The 18,625-nt window shown below is 42.5% G+C and overlaps 1 protein-coding gene across 1 annotated transcript; it reads right to left on the bottom strand.

The window, feature by feature from the left end:
- Positions 1-496: 496 nt before the first annotated feature.
- LEMD2 (LEM domain nuclear envelope protein 2) lies at positions 497-18,250 on the bottom strand. The gene is made up of 9 exons (XM_081866820.1): positions 17,086-18,250; positions 15,589-15,629; positions 14,414-14,489; positions 11,968-12,044; positions 11,258-11,337; positions 4,462-4,607; positions 3,157-3,258; positions 2,960-3,062; positions 497-2,402 (listed from the first exon to the last, which is right to left on the bottom strand). The coding sequence occupies exons 1-9, from the start codon at positions 18,221-18,223 to the stop codon at positions 2,252-2,254; spliced, it is 1,914 nt and encodes a 637-aa protein (XP_081722946.1). The 5' UTR covers positions 18,224-18,250; the 3' UTR covers positions 497-2,251.
- Between the last annotated feature and the right edge of the window lie 375 nt (positions 18,251-18,625).

The following is an 18,625-nucleotide window of genomic DNA, read 5'->3' as shown; positions in this document are numbered from 1 at the left end:
CCAGGTGAAAGTCTTAAGAGTTTGAAGCAGTTTGAGAGATTTTTATCCCACTATCACTTCTTGGTCAAACAGGCTTAACAAGTGTTTACCAGGGGCAAAAGCAGGATGATCTTTCTTCCAAATCCATTATGAAAACCTATCATTTCCCTTCAACTTTTAAAATTCTCAAGACATTGTGGATGTTTGTGAATTGTTTCTGAAGGCTGGAGTTTAGCTTTGGTTATTTGCAGGCCAGTGTAGTACCCTTCAGATGTTGTTGGAATCAGGCTCTCATCAGCCCTAGCCAGCATGGCCAATGGTCAGGGATGATGGGACCTCACCCTAAGGCCTTAGTTTTTACAAGTACCATTGTGCTTGTCCAGTGCTGTCTATAACTCATTGCAACCCAATATGATGAAGTTCAGTTCAGGAGTGCTTTCACCATTAAATATCCAGGGAATCAAACTGCCTGCATCTGCCTTGTCAGGAGATGGTACTTGTTACCAATACCAGTCAGTCCCATTTGTAGCAAATTTTTATTTTGCAAGATAAAATGGACAGAGACAAAATGTATAATAAATAGCACCAGCCCATCTACATAAAAATAAATGAACAGCTTAGTCAACTGTACATAATATTGTTTGGCATTTCCTCTTGAGAGTCTGATGGTAAAAAATACCCACAAATGTTTCTTTTAAAGCCCTAAGAATGCAGGCACTGTGGAATTTTTTGCAAACATCAGCAGAAATTAAGAATACATTAAAAGCAATAATTTGATTATCTGCTTCAACAGTATAAGGGGAGTGTTTGTGTGTAAAAAAAAAAAAGGATGGCTAATGTCACGGAGACATCTGTTACATCTCTTCTTTTGCTCTAAGACACCGCCTACGCTACAGATGGCAACATGTGGGGATAAAATTCAAATGAATGCAAGATTTTCTTCTACTTAACCAATAAGACCTCCTGGTGCTTTGTTTTTGGAGGCTGCTTTTCTTTGCACTGATTTCAGCACTGATGAATCAGCAGGAGGCACATAATGAATTGCTGCATGCTGCTAAAACAGCCTCGAAGGGCACCTAGGTGAAAACTCCAATCCGTCAGTTTTTCAGCTCTGCCAGCAGGGGGAGTAAAAGGGCAAACTTCCAAGTTCAGGCTACCACCCACTTGCAAATAAATATGTCAGCTGAAACAAAACATGTCATAAAAGGTACCATAAAGGCTCAGCTCATTTTACTTAGAGAGGCTCAAATGTGCACACTTTATTCCAAGTTCATATGCCACTTGCTATATCCACCGGACAGAGGTGAAGTTCATGATGAGTTAAGTGGATGCCCTGAACCAATAATGGAATGACGTGCCATCATGCCAAAGCCTCGGACTTTATGACGTCACTGAAGAGGTGCATGGCAATTTTGGTGCGTTTCTCCCCCTCACAAACAAACCAGCATGAACTTGGACCAACTAAGGTGCTATATGCGCAAAACATGTTACTATATTGGCTGAATAAAAGATTTCCACTCCTTGGGCAATCCTGTAAACACTTGATTTGTGAGGAGTTGATTCTGTACCAAAGACTGTTGGTGCCCCATCTGCTCTCTAGTATGGCACACGACCCAAAAGCACAGCTGTTGCTTTCTGGTGCTCCCCACCAAGCCATTTTAAGACTGAATGCTTTCTACCGCTCTCGTAAGAAAATGTGCTCACCTACCACTGCCTAAGGAAAAAAGCTTTAAGCCCCTCCCACCTTGCCTCCAAAGGTTCAAGACCTGGCCCTCTCAGTCCCACCCATCACCCAATAAACAATGCCAGTAGATTATTCCTGATCAGTTTCTAAGAACAAATATGCCTTGCATATTTGCTGTCCACTCTTATACACAGTGCTTCTGTAATGAACACCTTTACAAAGCATCTTTTAGTGGTCTTAGCACCGACATTCTGAGTAGATGGTCAGATACAGGCTTCCCTAATACCAAAGCAAAACTATCAATGGCATCTTTCAATTAGGGCAAGGAATCCTGTTTCTTCTTTTTTAATTGACACGTTATGGAAGCCAAATATATGCCATGAGAGTAACTTTGGTGTGCACCTGCATTTCAACATTTATATTCCTTACAGAAAATGATCACCCCCAAGGAGTCATTCTACAGCTCTCACACACATGTACAGTAGTATCAGGGGTTCACCTGAGTATGGGCAACAGGACATTCCCTAGCTAGAAGAGGGCACATTGCCCTGCACAGTGTTAAACCAATGGCTTGGCCTCTGGTCAGAGCTAATGATCTGAATCAGAGAGGTAAGAAGGCTGCGTCCAACGCCACACCAGCATATCCTCTCCTGCCACCCTGTGCGACTCGGTCTGAATACGTGACTCATTTGAAGCGAGGAAGTCCACTGCTCGGTCCCAAACCCGCTTCATTTTTTTCCTGGGGATAAAAAAAGAGCACTGTAACCAAAGCTGAGCATTTGTGCAATGCAGGAAAATGGTGGTTTAATCTAATGCTTAGAGCACGATCAACCAAGGATCATTTCTGTAGCAGCCAACATTTGAAGGTACAAAAGGGGGAAAAAGGCCCCTTTCCAACTTTCCACGTCATTGTCCATCTCTCTCTCTCTCTCTAAATACTGGAACTCAAAAGACATCATCTGCAAAAGCGTCAGGCCAAGCAGAAGGAAATATTCATTTGACTCATGAACAATCAACTTATAGAACTCATTGCTGCAGGTTATCGTGTTCCCGAGCGTAGATGGCTTGAAATGATCAGGCACATCCCTGAAGGACTAGTCCTATCAGTGGCTATTATCTATATTTGGAGGAAAATAGTTCTTAGGCATTCCAAATATTGGTGACAAATATGAGGGGATACTTGCTTCCTCAGCCTGCTTCTCAGGGACAACTGGTTGGCCACCGTTTTGGAAGAATGATCCCACATCTACACGGTAACTTAATCAGGACCATTAATAAAGTCAAAGAAAAACTCACCTGTCTTGTGGTGGGATGAGTGTGTCTCTGATGTGAAGGATGCCTACATATGGGTACCGTTCCAGATTCTGCTCCCATTCTTTGTAGTGACCTTGGACGGCAGCTGTTGAGAGAACAATGCATGCAGTCAGGCAAACAAGCAAACTGATGAAATTGAGAGAATTTTACCTATAATTTGACTAGCAGGTGAATGCTACCTATGATTTTCTGCACCATTTTATACATGTCCCGTTCCTCTTCTTCCCTTTTCCGCCAGTAATACTTTAGAAGAATCAGAATCCCCCAAAGGAAAGCTAAACCTGTGAGGAAGGAAGCACAGAGATGAAATCTTCCGAATACACATGAGCTAGCCTGAAATATTTCATTGCAATCCTTAAGATCCCATCCATGCACCCAGCATATAGCCATTATGTAGAGACGTGTTTGTTGCAAGGTGCTACACAGCTATGAGACTTTCTTCACTTGGAGACCCAATAAAGCCTGAACACCATTTGCAATCTTTGTAGATTAAAAACAAAATACAATCAGACTAGCTTTGCTAGTTCCCGGGGTATCTCTATGCTTCGGCAAACAAAGTTAAATTACTATTAAGACTTCAGTGAAGGATTGAGCTACAAATATGGCAAAATAACACGTTGTTTTCACCAGCTTGGCAGATCATCACAGTATTTCACTTTTTCAGCAAAGAAATTCAGAGCTATCCCATTTTATCCTGACAATTCATAGTGACTGGCCCAAGCAAACTTTATGACTGAGTGGGAATTTGAAACCTTGTCTCCCCTTCCCAAGTCTAAATCCAAACAACATCCACTATAACACACTAGCTGCGTAAAGGCTGACTACTGGTATTTTCCTCTTAAATCCTGTTCCCATTTATATCATTCACATGCACATTCTTTGCAGGGAATTCCCCCTACAACAGGAGACACCCAATGAGGTCTGTCCATCTGTGCAACGAAAATCCTCTTGCACAGTGGGGTTCTAGGTTTTGCTTCTTCTTCATGCAGCTCCCAAAATTTCCTTTGGGGGGGCAACCTTCTGGAGGTTTGAGGGGGAGAACAGATGGCTGCAGGAGAAAGAGAGGAAGCAGAAACCCTGCTGCACGAATGTATGCCTAACCACACTACTTTGGATCTCACCTAATGTGTGTGCGTGATCTGTGCTTAGTCAGCAATGCATGACTAAGAATAATACTGCGACTGTTAAGGAAGCAGGGTATTAATAGTGCCTTGTGAGGAGGAGGGCAGAATTCATTGGGGTAAATGCCAGAGCACAAATGAATGAAGTTGTGGTGCACACAGAGAGACCTCCACGGGATGATTTTCATGAAATGGCAAACACCCACAGTGCATGAGCCAGTCTCAAGACTGCTTCTTGCTGTTAGGCCCAAGATTAAATATTCAGCAATTTCATTCATTATTCCCTCAACCTTCCAGAATCTCACACTGTACAAGACTGTTGGGAGATCTTGGCTGTCACAGATAAAGTAGGGGAAAACTTACTCCAAAAGAATATAAATAGGTTAGTAATTGCTGTATTCAGTGCCCGGCGGAAACGGCAGCCTAAGCCCATTCGGGGACGGGTGGATTCGAGACAAACCACTTGGCTCACTGCGGTAACTGTGTCGGAACTCTCATCGCCTTGTAACCTGAAAGGATGAAGCAGAAAGATTCCTTGACTGAACAATGCAAAGAAGTTGATGGTCCATATTTATTATAAACATGCTATCCTCTCCATCACAATCCTTAGTTTCTTGCTCCCAACCTTCTCAGAATATTCCAGCAGTGGCTCATTAACAGCAGATTGAGGAGGATATGAGAGGAGAGCAAACAAAGATATCACACTAGCAAGGTAGTCCTCTTCTATAGTATTTTTGTTTCTTCTGACAGCACCTCTTAGTACAGTATACAGGAGATTAAACTTTTAAACTGGATTCCCTCCTCCAGTGACTGCACAGAGATCAAGTGAAAAGTATGCATGCTGAGTCTACTTTCCTTGAAACAAATTCCAGCAGTTAATTTTGTTGGGAAAAATGTTAAGTTCACCGACATTAAATGTTGGTGCATCTTTGGAAAAGGACGAGGGGAAAGCCTATAATTATATGCACACCAAATTTATTCTGTGCAAAATCTGCAATAAGGAAAAACCTCATCCTGCAAAATGAGAAAACACTGGAAATGGCCACTAGGATAATTCCAGCTCCTAATTCCCACAAAAAGATAGTTTGGCTAACTGTGCCAGAGGAGAAACGAAACAAAACAAAACAAAACAAAACAAAACAAAACAAAACAAAACAAAACAAAACAAAACAAAACAAAACAAAACAAAACAAAACAATTCTTTCCAGTAGCACCTTAGAGACCAACTAAGTTAGTTATTGCAGTGTTTCCCAACCTTGTGCCGCCAGCTGTTTTTGGACTACAATTCCCATCATCCCTTGCCACTGGTCTTGCTAGTCAGGGATGATGGGAGTTGTAGTTCAAAAACAGCTGGAGGCACAAGGTTGGGAAACACTGAGTTATTGGTATGAGGTTTCGTGTGAATGCATACTTCCTCAGATACCAGAGGGGCTTTACAGGAACTTGGCTTCCCATGGACCCAGCAGAGTAAACAGTGATAAGAGAGTCTCAATGCAAGAGATGATTGACTCAGGATATTTGGTAACTGGGCATGGAGTGCTTTCAAACCATGCAGTTGAGTAAATGGACTTGCATGACAGCAGAATGTGTGAATATAGAATTTAAGAGTCTGTACATGCTAGGCCTGGGAGATATATCAATTTATCACCCAGGACCGGTATGAGGAGAAGACCATGACATCAGTTTCACTCAGCGGTATATCACTGGTGAAACCGCCACCGCTCCTGAGTCCCTCTGCTAGCAGCATCCACTAGCAGAGGGACTCAGGAGCGGTGGTGGTTTCCCCAATGATATATCACTGAGTTAAACTGCCATTCTACTCTGCAGCCAGGCCCCGATACAGCTTGTTCCTCCCTCTGCATCTTTAAACTGTTCGACTGAGGAGTGTGCAGCTGCCCTTGCCGCAGTTAAAGGAGCCCCTAGCCCAGCCCTGGCTCACACAAGCCTGCAACAGGGTGGGGGTTCTGTGAAGCTGTTCAGCTGAGGGGAGTGTGTTTGCCGTTCTCTGTAGTGAACAGTTAAAGGAGCCCCAACGCTTTGCCTGTGCAAGAGCATGGGGCAATCTCAGCTGGGGGAGGTGACGTTCCCTCCCCCCAGCTGAGCTACGCAAAGCAGCCCTGATGCTTCTGTTGCTTGTGTACGAGTGGCAAGAGCACTGGGTCTGTCTCAGCTGGGAGGGGGACCTTTTAGCCTCCCAGCTGAGTGGCACAAACAAGCTGAATTGTCCCACCCTGTGAGCCTGGGTGCAACTCGAGGTGAGAGCTGGGGCAGTTTCACCTGGTGTCTCGAATGCAGAGACCAATGCATCTTGTTTTTTCAACACTGTGATATATTGCCAAACCACAGTGTTTGGCTGGTGATACACTGGAATGTTGAAAAGCTGATATTGGCCATCCCTAGTACATGCTGGTAAAATGCCTGTGAAAACCTCTCTCAGAAGTTGAAGGCAGATAAAGGAATTACCGCAAAACAGAAACATGGAAGTAGTACAGCAATTACCGCACTTTGACTCTAGTCTCTGCAGGCTCACTAAAGGAAATCTGGAAGAGCCCTGCTGTAGAATTCCCAGTCTCCAGGCCTTTTCAATCAGTGTATATAAAAAAAATCCAGGTGATCACATTTTTGGCAGCTAAGTGATGTCACACCAGGGTTGCAATTAATAGCTCATCATACAGATAGTCCAAATCAGTTGTCTAAGAAACACTGCTGAACAGTGCACATAAGCTCCTGACCAATCTGCATCACACTCAAATTTTTTCCCATCCCCATGGATTATTTGGATCCCAAGTTTCTGAAAGATCTTAAAATATGCAGCAGCGTTCCCAAGCACAGCTGTCTTATTTGGTTCTGCTCTTAACAGAACATTTTCAAATAAGTTCGCACAACATTTGTTGGAAAGCCTGCAACAGGTCTTTAGTATGCTGTACATTCTTACTGAGTTTCATATTGAGCTGCCAGAACAGGATCCATTTGCTCAAGTGTTGATGAAACTCTTAATTATGGTGAATACAAAACTGGGGAGTGTATTTTATGCTTCCAGGCTATGACTTGTAACAGTGAAGAAAATCTTAATTAGAAAGCACTGAATTCCATCCCACCAGCAATTCTAAGCATGTCCCTAAGGGAACAGTGTTTAGCAGTATGGAGTCTTCCTATACAAAGAATGGAAAAATGGAACACGTTTTCGAACATTAGGTTACAGCAGTGTTTTAGATAATGAGATTAGGGGAGGAGAGTATTTTATTGTTGCTCACAGCCTCGGGCTTGTTGAATTATTCTGCAGCAGTGAGAGAGTTAAGAAGGCCTCAAAATTATGTCTGAAATCTAATAAACACTACTGAACTGAGGCATTGGCATCTACCAACTTACATGAAAACACAGCAAGACTGTACTTTTGGGATCACCTTCAAAACATTACGTAGAACTGTATTCCATACTAAAATAATTAAAATCTGGTACCTGGCATTCTATGCAAATTTGTGCACTAATCTCACTGGCTTCAAAAAGAATACATATAGAGGCAAATTGTTTTACTCTTCTATCATTTTACCTTGATAAAAGATTGAATCTGATATCATTTTAACAACAATGGCTTCCCCCAACAAACTCGAGGAATTATAGTTATTTATTTATTTTCTTATTATTTTTATATCCATTTTTATATATTTTTATATCCTTTCCTCCAAGGAACTCAAGATAGAATACATGATTCTCCCCCTACCCATTTCATCCTCACAACAACTCTGTGAGGCTGAGAAGCAGTGACCAGCCCAAGGTCACCCAGCAAGTTTCACGGCCTATTGGTGATTTGAACCCTGGTACCCCAAGTCTGAGCCTAACACTCTAATCATTACATCACGCTTATAAGTGTGCTGGGACTTCTGTGAAAGGCTGAAAGGGCTAATTTAAAACAATCTTTCTCAATATCTTTGGTTAGACTGAAGCCACAGTGGCTTAACAGATTTAAAATCTGTTGTGAAAACAGGGTCCTAACAGGCTAACCCTACCCCAAAAAACTGAACTGAGACATGACTACAAGCTCCATGAGAAACAGTAAGTCATTTGAGGCCTATGGGAATTTCAACAGTAACTTTTGTAGACAGGACTTCAAATGGAGAGTCTCAAATAAAGAATTCTACACCATACAGAAATAACTAAGATGAGTGGAGATGGAATAATCTTAGCACACTAGCTGGCGTGAATCCCTGGTAACTGCAAAGGAATGCATTTCAAATTGCTATTATCCATCCTTTCCTGCTCACCAAAATAATTGTGTTTTCAAATAGCACATCTGTATTAGAGAGTTTGAAAATATATTTATATGGGCTCCCTGCCAGCAGCAAGTGGCTCTTGATATCTCCCTCACAGTTCAAGAGAGTAATCTATAATATCGGGACGAGACAGGCAAGGAAGTCCTTATAAATATATAATAGGCACTCAGAGAGATGGCATGATTTTTCAAAGAGCTGAAATGATTTGCACAGGGTGATGTTTGCTCTCCAGACACAGTCTGCAGCCACCATTTACAAATAAACAAACTCATCTGCTGGAAAAAAGCTTATTCTGTTCTTCCAGAACCAACTGAAGACAGCAAGGATATTGCCCTTTATGCCAGTGAGCAAGTTAGCTACTCTGAAGATGTGACCAAGATTATCCAAATTTTGTGTGTTATAGATGCCTTAAAGAGCATAAAACTTCCCTTTAATATAACTACATTTACTTCGAGCACAAGAGAACGAGAACAAATGCTCCGTGCATCTCCTGAATTTAAACCACAGGAAAGCTAGGCCAGCACAACCAAGTTCATATTTCAACCACCTGCATAAAGTACATGGTATTCAGTATCAATCTCGTAAAACAAAATAAAATTAATAAATTTCAGAGGACTGGAATCAGTTTTACAGTCCACCTGAAAGACCAGAAATGGCACAGTGTACCCTTGTTCTATAACTGAGAGATCACTGCATTCTGAACTGCTGGTTTTCAAACAACTCCCTGGTATTAGCAGGGAGAGAGTCTCAGGTTTCTCAGTTATGATGTGCCAAAATACTGCTTACCTCATATAATCCAATGAGGTTTCAGATTGAGAAATGACAGCCAGTCTATGTACTGAGTTATATCCAGAGCAGTGCTAAATAAGCGTCCTGTCAGCACAAGGATTTCTGAGTGTGCAGTGGGACTTCCCCTACCTTCCCCCTGTAGGGTAGGCTGTTATCATCTCCATATTACAGGTATGAATGTGAGAGCAACTGTCCTAAGGAGATGTGAGATTTGAACCAGGAAGTCCCCTTCATTACACCACACTACTTTCCACAAATAAAAAAGAAATAAAGTGTAATAGCCAAGCATTACAAGTCAGGCCTGAACAGATCATCAAGGCCACATTAAGGCAGTTGGAGGGCTGGTGAAGTTCACCAAACAGCCCCCCCCCACTCCTCCCAAAAGGAATGCATGAAATAGAGTACCAGAAAATATGTCAAGATATTTCTTAAAGACTCACAAATTTATTATTACTTTCATGGACTATGAAATAAATACTCTGAGCATGTGCAGTTTTACAGCTCTCAGCAAAACACGAAAATTTTGACAACCAACAAAATGAATAGACACGCGTTTTCATATTTTATACTCAAATCTCATTGGTTTTGCTCACTTCCTAACCTGGGTCAGTCAGTGAAACCTGTTTCGCATGCCTGTTGTGGAGATACAGGAGGAGGCATTAAATGGCTACAAAAGGGGACTGGGTGTTTTTATCATAGGTGTCAACTTTTGGTTCCTTTAACCAGAACGATGCACCTTTGTACTACCAAAGGGCCAGATTTTTCTGCCCACTCCCACTTAAATATACCTCCAAGGCTTCAACCAATACTAACCTGGCCAGATGGTTGGATGCTTTAGATGCACAATTCCACTTGTGTTCAGCTGTGATTGCTCCCAGGTTAGAGTGCACAATAGATTTATTCCTAAAGAGTTATTTTAGACCTATCTCCAGTGTTAGAAACTGATAAATGAAAGCTAGGAGCTAAATGGCATCTTAAACCTAGGTTATGTCTAGGCACACTTTTTAATAACAAAAATACAAAGCTGTAAATTAATTAACTGCTGCTAAAATATTATGTTCATTTTTCAGATAGTCTAGTCCTTTCCCTGCTCACCCCCTAATATTTTTTAAAGGGTCTCTTCTCCAGCCTTCAGAGTAGCTGGAAGTGGGGAGGCAGAAAAAGTCCTCCTTCCACTCTGCAGTTTTAATCTGAAATCTTAGGTGCAGTTCTGTGCCCAGAGCTCAGAAACTGCTTGCACTAATGAAATTCCTTGTCACAAAATGCACCTAGAACAATAGGAGTTTCGAACACTATCTATAGCCACTGGGGGTAGGGGATTGTGGAGAGCAGATCAGTTTTCTTTAATTTAAAAAGGAACAAAACGGAATGGAAAGAAACTATAGAAATCCCAAGGACAGAAGCAGGAAAGGAAAGCACATTCTAACAGGGAGAGGAGAAAAGCAGCTCTTTAGAACTACAGGGATTCCTGTACTATGTTGTCCAAATAACTCACTCATCACAGTTCTGACTTTATTCACGGACTACAAACACTGAAAATTGGGAGTAGCCAGGCTGGCTTATCTCTCAGAAATTGCTTAAAAGGGTGTTTGCACATCTTGCTTTATAAGATGTAGGGGGACACTGAAGAGGAGGAGGAGGAGGAGGAGAGAAAGGAAGCTCAGTCCAAGCCCCCTTGCAGGCATTGGGCCCTGGTACAACTGCACTTTTATAAATCCAGCCTTTCGTTTCTTTGAGAGTTATGGAGCTGCACAGCTAGCAATTATGACCTTCCAGATGCCCGTCAACCCATGTTTTGGCAATCTCAGGCAGAAAGCAAAAGGGGGTGAATTACCAAACCACAGGTGGGCAACTTGGTGGGTATCAAATTCTGCAGATCAAATGCAAATCTAAATAAAAACATCTTACAGTGCCAGGCTTAGAAGAACACTTGTAGTTAGCTGGTTCTAGAAGCCTGGGGATCTTCCTAGGGAAAGTCTTACACTGCTTGTTTTTCAAACAGTCACTTATGGTTCCCTGAGTCACATCTCCACTGAATCTCATGGGATAGTGAACAGATATGGAGATAAATTTAACACAGGTCATTCCAATGAACTTACCATATGCCTGAGTCTCTGTGATTGTCCAGTAACCGCTGCAAAGCATCCGCAAACCTTTGTGCACTGTAGGCAGTCACATTCTGCAAGGAAGTGGGCCCCAAGATGTAAATTCTGCATTCAACTAGCAGTGAGACTTTTCTGTAAATACATTCTTTCCATATTATTTATTATATTTATATTCCACCTGCTTTTCCACGGAATTTGAGAAAATATACATAGGGCACCCACCCAGGTAGTCTCCTATTTACAGCACAATTAGTTTAGCAACGCTTTAAATACATTAAAATGAGTGTTAGGATTCTATTCAGTTTTCCAAGTAGCTAAGACTATAATTTTATGATCATATTTGATGCAGGAACACACTCCATAGGTGTGCATAACTATAGTATACTAACAATCCTTTTCTATAGAGAGGTACAAAAAAGAAAAGAGGAAAGCAATGTGTTTACTACTGCTTTGTAAGCAACGACTTTAAAATGCTGGAAGATTTTGGTTTCTCAAATGGAAAAAGAAACAGCAAGTCTCAGCAGTCATATTATTTAGGTTTTCCAACGCAACAACCCAAAATAAAAAAATGCCAACCAAGTAACAGCCAAAATAATAATAACAGAATTACTGAAGGGAAAAAAATAAAATAGAGGTAGTTTTAATGCACTAAATAGCAGATACACATATATACAATAACAGAAAAATGTCATGACCTTGCTTACCTCTATATATTCCTTTGCCACACTAACTGGAATGCATTTACTTTCTAGATTATCAGGGTTTCCACACTCAAAGTTGCCTGGTGGTGGTGGTGGGAGAGACAGAAAATGTTATTGACATGGAAATCATGAAACTTGCCAAATAGTACAGAAGCACTGAGCTAAGTTCCTTTTTAAAGCACTTTTAATGCTAGCCAAAATGTTTTTACAGAATATAGACCTGGTTTAGTTTTATGACTTAATAAAATTTGCAGTGCTGTATACACGCTAGCATAAGGCAATCAAACCTCACATTTATTCCATGAGAGCAGCTCTTACCTTTGAAGAAATGCGTGTATGTGTCCCTCCTTTGTGTAACTGTACCTTGCCTAATGCTTTGGGTTAATAGGATACTATTAAACAGTGCCTGAAAAATTTACTGAATTATACAAAGATTTATAACATGTCTGAGGACACCCCCACATGCCCCTTAAAAAAAATGCTTTCATGATGATTCACATTTGGGATGGGATCAGGGATGTTACACGTTGACCGGCTTCCAATGCTGAAAAAGTTTTAGGGTGGGCCTGCCACTTAGCTACTGGTCAGGTTATGTTCTGTGGTTCACCTGATGCCTTCATTACAAATCTTATGTGCCAGGCGAAAACATTTCTCTATAACCAGGCCTTTGGCTGATTAACATTCTATGACCCTTAAAATGTGCTTGTGGGAGGAGGGCTAATGCTTTGTTCTTGTTTTTATTATGTATTTTGTTTTCTCATTTTGTTGTTGCCATTTTGTTGTGACTGCCCTGTGATCTTTGGAAGAAGGGTGGCATACTATAACTTTCACAGTAAACACAAGAGGGGAGTGAGACGGGATTGCTGCCTATCGTAATGGACACTCTAAGATACAGCCTGACACTTAAGCAGTTGTCCAGTGCGAGTTTTCTTTTGAAAGCTGGTTTCTCATCTGCAAGGCCATGAAGCCATCAAGAACACTTTGATATTTCCACCACATGCTGATGACACAACCCAATTTTAAACTTAAACTTCAAAATCTGAACTGAAAAGCAGCCGAATTCTTCAGGAGTGCAAGCAGTTTATGCACCGCCCCCCACTGTGAATGTACAGCACTGTGGTTATAAAGTACATAACCAGACATTGATTTTTAGTTCAAAAGACTTTTAAGTATCCTTCCCTGCAGAGTGGCCACAAGGTAAGAAAATGTGATGTACAAAGAACAAACAAATTAATTTCAACAAAGCTTAAGAACCACTGAAATTCAGGAAACAAGCCTACTATATGAAACAGTGGCATAAAACCCCTACCATCCACTGCCCACACAGTAGTTTTGGCCAGCTATTAAAATGTCTGTTGTGTTGACAGCTGCAAAAAAAAATAATGTTCAAGATACAAACGATCTTGAAAACTATGCAAGAAGTTATTTAACAGTGCAATCCTTTGCATTCTGATTTGAAAGTCCCACTGTGTCCAATGTGTGCAGAGGATTACAGCCTACTGCATCTAGGACCTTGTTGACGTTAAAGAAAGGCTGCCTAGTAGTGACCTCCAAAGGTTTTCCCAGACACAGTTCAGTTCTGCAATGCAGACTGGGATACACACAGAGAAACGTAACGCTTAATGATATAAAATGGGCCAGCCTGGTGGAAAGGGGGCATATACATTGCTGTGATCAGGGAACTCATTCCTGGAAACATTCCATATATCCAGAATGAGATGGGTGAAGGATGAGCTCACCATCAGCACACAACCATGGCTTTCATAGGGAAAAGCGTATCAATATCCCTTGGGATATTTTGATTAGTCATCTGCTAAATGTAACAGTGTTCTGGAAATTGTTGGATTGTGTTGGCCAGCCCTTTAAAACTACGCTGTGTATCTGTGAAAGCTAGAAGAAGGTCTTGAAGGTCTTGTGAACTGCATCTTTATTTTGGACATGGAGTGGGCATCACATCAGGAAAGCACACCTGAGAACTGAAATGCTTGACATAGCGCAAAGAATATGTTAGCATAAGGATTTTCCTTACTTGATGGAACCTTGTCCCCCTCTCTTCTCATCAAATCTGTACTGTGCTTTCCCCCATCCTCCCAGAGCTGATTTGGGAATGGCACAGCGTATGTGCAGGGGGAGGAAAGGAGGGAATTCCCATTGCACTAGTGGGAATCCTTTCATGGTCTCACACTACCACAATGGATTAGTTGAATATGACCCTAAATCTAATTTTATCTATGTGAAAACATCAGTGCCATACTAGGGGGTCATTGTTTTAATAATAATGCAGCTCAGATGTAGAAAGGCTGTTTTTCCTACATTCCTCGGCAGCCTTTGAAGGGAAACAAAACAGTCCTCACTCTTTTAAATTCAAATTAAGGTTGAAAATACCTAGCTAGTGTACACCTATTTTCTTTGAACAAAGTGATTAGTAAAAAGATAAATAAGAACTCACCAGCTTGAACTGCAAGATAATTGTATAGTTCATACAGAACGGTCATTACCATTTCTTCATGTTTTTCCTGACAGTACTGAAAAATTAAGAGAGAAAATTATTCAACAGATCTTTAATTCAACCAACTACAAAAATTACAACTAACTATTAAATAGAACATTTCTCATGCGCTCTAATTTAGCTACTGAAAACTAAGGATGGACTCATAAGACCTCATTTCTTGCCAGAAGTTTAATTCTCTCTTTCTGCAAATGTCATTGCTAAGGTATATCATTTTGTATGACGACGGGGAGAATGAGTAGACTCAATATATATCAGTTCCCTTCACTGCAGTCACTATCAGAATAAAATCCATCACATCCTGTGGATTATGTGCACTGTAAAACACTGGATTCTGGGGTGGGGGGTACAAAAACTATACAGCCCTCAGATCTCAAATTCTTATATTCTAAGTAAGTTTGATGATAAATAACCTTAAATCTACGTATGTACAAAAAACAAATCAAGGGCTTTCATTTTAATTATATGCACTATATTGTATAACAAGGTCTGTCTTATTCAGCTACATGTTATAGAAAAAGTTACAACTACATGTGCACATCAGGAGAGATTAAAGGCTCTTAGCTCTATTAAGCTTGTTATTGAAAAGTAGCTTTACAGATGAAATCCTTGTCACAAATCAGTCTCACTTTTGTTACAACTGACTAACGAATATTTCTGTAGGATAAGAAGGATTTAGATTTGCAGCAGCTTAGATTTACACGGTCTGAATTACTAATCTATAACAAGCTGTCTGTTAATTGCACATCAATAAATCATTAGATTTCTCTTGGAAAATAGCAGAGGCTTACTTCGGTAGCAACACAGACACTAAGTGACCTGTGGCCAGTGCTTTTTTCTAAAAAAAATGTTTAGGGGTACTCTCATTTTCCTACTCATAATGAAATACTGTCCCTCAATGAGGCCAAACTTAGACTCACAAAATGTTTAGGGTTCTGCGTCACCCCCAGAAAAAAAGCACTGCCTGTGGCCCTCCAGATATTGTTGGACCAAACTCCTCATCATCTCTAGCCTTTGGCCAAACTGGCTGGGGCTGATAGCAGTCACAGGTAAGTAGTACATTGTAGTTATTAACGAAATTTAACATTGGAGATAGTAAGAAGATTCAAACTTACGCCTTCTTTAGTTCTTTCACAATCCATGGACAATAGGTTAACTGTGAACGAGAAGAAATAAGGATTTAAAAAAACGAGTCTTGTAGCATCTTCAAAACTAACAGATTCATTGTGGCATAAACTTTTGCGGATTAAATCCCACTTCGTTTTGTTACAGAACATGGACATGGCTACCCTTCTGAAATTTATTCTCTAAGCATTTTATTTTGTTAAACCTGCAATACGAACCTAATAATGTTCCTTGGAAGTGCCCCATTTTGTTCAATGGGACTTACTGCAAAGTTAAGCACCCACAGATTTCCCATCAAAAGGAAATGATTTACATAACATAGTAACAAGACAAGAGAAATAACTATTCTGCATTCATGTCAAAATAAACACATTTGTTTACTTTGCAGAGTATCTGGGGTTTTGATTCTGAATATAACTACAGACAGAAAATGTGATTTAGCTTCTTGAACACTTATGGATTAAAACATAGTGCAGACAAAGCTTGACTGAGACAGTATTTTGCTATCATACTGTAGGAAAAGTTACTTTGTAATGCTGGTGAAAGGATGCTAGATTGATTTCTGGAATGAGTAAGAACATCCCACTACCTCATCATAAACCTGTAACATAAGGGTAACAGCCAATATACCGGCATACTGCCACATAAAAGTTCACCAGATTTTAAAATACAAGTGGGTGGGAAGAGTCTTTTACACATTTTCCCACAATGCTTTGCAAAAACAAAGTGACCAGAAAAACTGTCCAATTGATCATGAATTTGTAGTCACTGAAGTAACTGTTAGGACTTTTGGAGTGGTAGTCTAAGACAGTGAAGGAAACATCCTATTAGTAACAACCATGTCCACCTCCCACTTGTCATTCTAAAGTCATACAAGAGAATCATTATTTGATACATCAGGAGAATTCAGTCTATCCTTTTCAAAAGGTAGAAAGAACCCTTTCATCTGCTTAATCTCTTTGGTGTGTGCAACTATTAAACATTTCAAGATCAGTAGTTGCTAGGCAGCCAGTCTGAAAGACATCATAAAGCTTTCTTTTGACAACATGGGCCAGGACAAACTTCCTGTAATGGTTATTTGAAAAGGTATTCATCCTTAGGCTATGCACACACTATAACTTTAAAGCACATTGCAACTACATTCTTTCCCTCAAAGGATTCTGGGTACTGCAGTTAACCCATCGAGTTACAATTCCTAGCAACCCTTAACAAACTACAGCGCCTAGAATTCATTGAGAGGGGAAATGTGCTTTGAAGACATAGTGAGCATGCAGCCTCAGTCATTTTTGTACATTGATTATGAGCTTTTGAAGGAACGGATGCTAACTTTCGCCACAAAAAGTTCTACAAGTTGTGCTTCTGTAAGCAACAAGCTGAAAAGATAAGGGACTGGAACAACAAAACTCTAAATGAGACTATCTATAAGAGGAAGAAGAGATGGAAGCGGGGTTGAAGAGGATAAGCAGCGTTACATCCCGCACACGTACAATTCTCAGGCCCTTCCAGTCGGGGAGGTCCCATCATCTTCACCCAAAGGATGCCCAGGAAAATGACCAGCAGCCCTATGGTTGCCAGCCACAGGAACCAGGAGAGATAAAATTCTAGGCCTCTGCCTTTCCTCCTTATGCCCTGAGCTTGGGGTTTCAAGCCTACATGCTGGCGCGTCCCATCCCAGCGTGTCTCCCTACTCAACTCTCTTGCCCCCCATGGCGGTGTTTTCAAACTCCTGGGCGCAAGCCCAACCTCCTTCTGCGCCCTCCACGGGGACCTGTAGGTCAGCCCCTCTTCGCTCCTTTGGGTCAGCGACCCCAAATAGGAGCTTGGGGTGACCCTCCTTTCGGCCTCTAGGTGGGCCCTGTTACTGAAGGAGCTTGGGGTGACCCCCCTTTCGGCCTCTAGCTGGGCCCTGTTACTGAAGCCTGCAGCACTGCCCTCCACTACGGGGGGCTTCCAGGAAAGGCTGGGGCTCACGCTCTGCTCGTTTTCCCACCACTTGCTGGGACTTAACCCTAATCCACCTCCTGGGGATGCTGCTCCCCACGAAGGGCTGGAGGTAAACCTGGGCGCCGCCGCCGCCTCCCTTTGGTAAGGGGCCTGGAAGCCTTCTCCCGCCTCCAGCCGGGCTCTCCTCGAAGCCAACCCGCTACTGCCCTCCTCCCAGCGGCTGCTCGGCGTCGCTCCCTCCCGAGCCGTCAACTGGGGCCTCCGGGCGGCGGCGAGCCCGCTGTCTGCCCGCCAGTCATTGCTCTGAGGCAGCAGCCCTCGACTCCCGCTCGCCGCCTCCCGGTGAGGCGGCTCGTAGTCGTTCCCTTCTTCTTCCTCCTCCTCCTCCTCCTCCTCCTCTTCCTCCTCCTCGCTCTCCTCCCTCCTAACCGGGACGCGGGGCCCCCGGGGAGCCGCCTTGGGCCCGGCCGCGGCCTTGGGCCTCGCGGGGCCGCTCGGGCCCTGAGGGTGTGTCCGGGCGGCGCTGCCGCGGCTCCTCAGCCCAGCGGCCACCTCGGCCCTCAGCCGGGTGAGTTTCTTGGCGTAGAGCTTGCGGGTGGAATCGGTAATGGGCCCCGGCTGGTAGCCGAGGGCCAGCAGCTCCGCCCGCAGCTGTGCGTCTGACAGACCCGCTGCGGCCATAGCCAGAGAGGAGCGGAGGAGCGCCAGCCGGAAGTGATACCTTCTCCGGCGAGGAAGGGCTTTCCGCCATCTTGGTAGGGGCAAGCAGGCGTCTCTCTTCCAGCTGCCATCATGTGGAGGTCAGGGCCGCCTCCGACGCGGCCGCCATCTTGAGAGGGTCGCTTATGGCGCCCCGAGAGGCTGCATTCCTTTTTATACGCTTGCCTGGGAGAAAGTGCTTTTGAGCTCAGGAGGGCTTGCTTCCGAGTAGACGTCTATACTAGGATTGTATTGCAAACCGGCCAGGCCCTTGTAGCGAGATAAATAAACAAAAAAGAAAGCAAAAAGCACCTACACATATCAGTGGCAGAGTACACTGCGGACTTGCCCCCCATCCCCCAATCTCTGTTGCACCTTAAATAT

Source organism: Podarcis erhardii (assembly GCF_964252035.2).
Source record: "Podarcis erhardii genome assembly, chromosome: 6".
NCBI classification, from domain to species: Eukaryota; Metazoa; Chordata; class Lepidosauria; order Squamata; family Lacertidae; genus Podarcis; species Podarcis erhardii.
The sequence above is the reverse complement of the archived record's forward strand: the minus strand, read 5'-3'. Positions and strand labels throughout refer to the sequence as shown.

Excerpts from the sequence above, each read along its gene's own strand:
- LEMD2 (XM_081866820.1), bottom strand. The coding sequence starts at position 18,223 with ATGGCCGCAGCGGGTCTGTCAGACGCACAGCTGCGGGCGGAGCTGCTG. Across the intron at positions 15,630-17,085 it reads ACTGGAAGGGCCTGAGAATT|TTAACCTATTGTCCATGGAT; the intron begins GTACGTGTGCGG and ends TCTCGTTCACAG. Across the intron at positions 12,045-14,413 it reads TTATCTTGCAGTTCAAGCTG|GCAACTTTGAGTGTGGAAAC; the intron begins GTGAGTTCTTAT and ends CACCACCACCAG.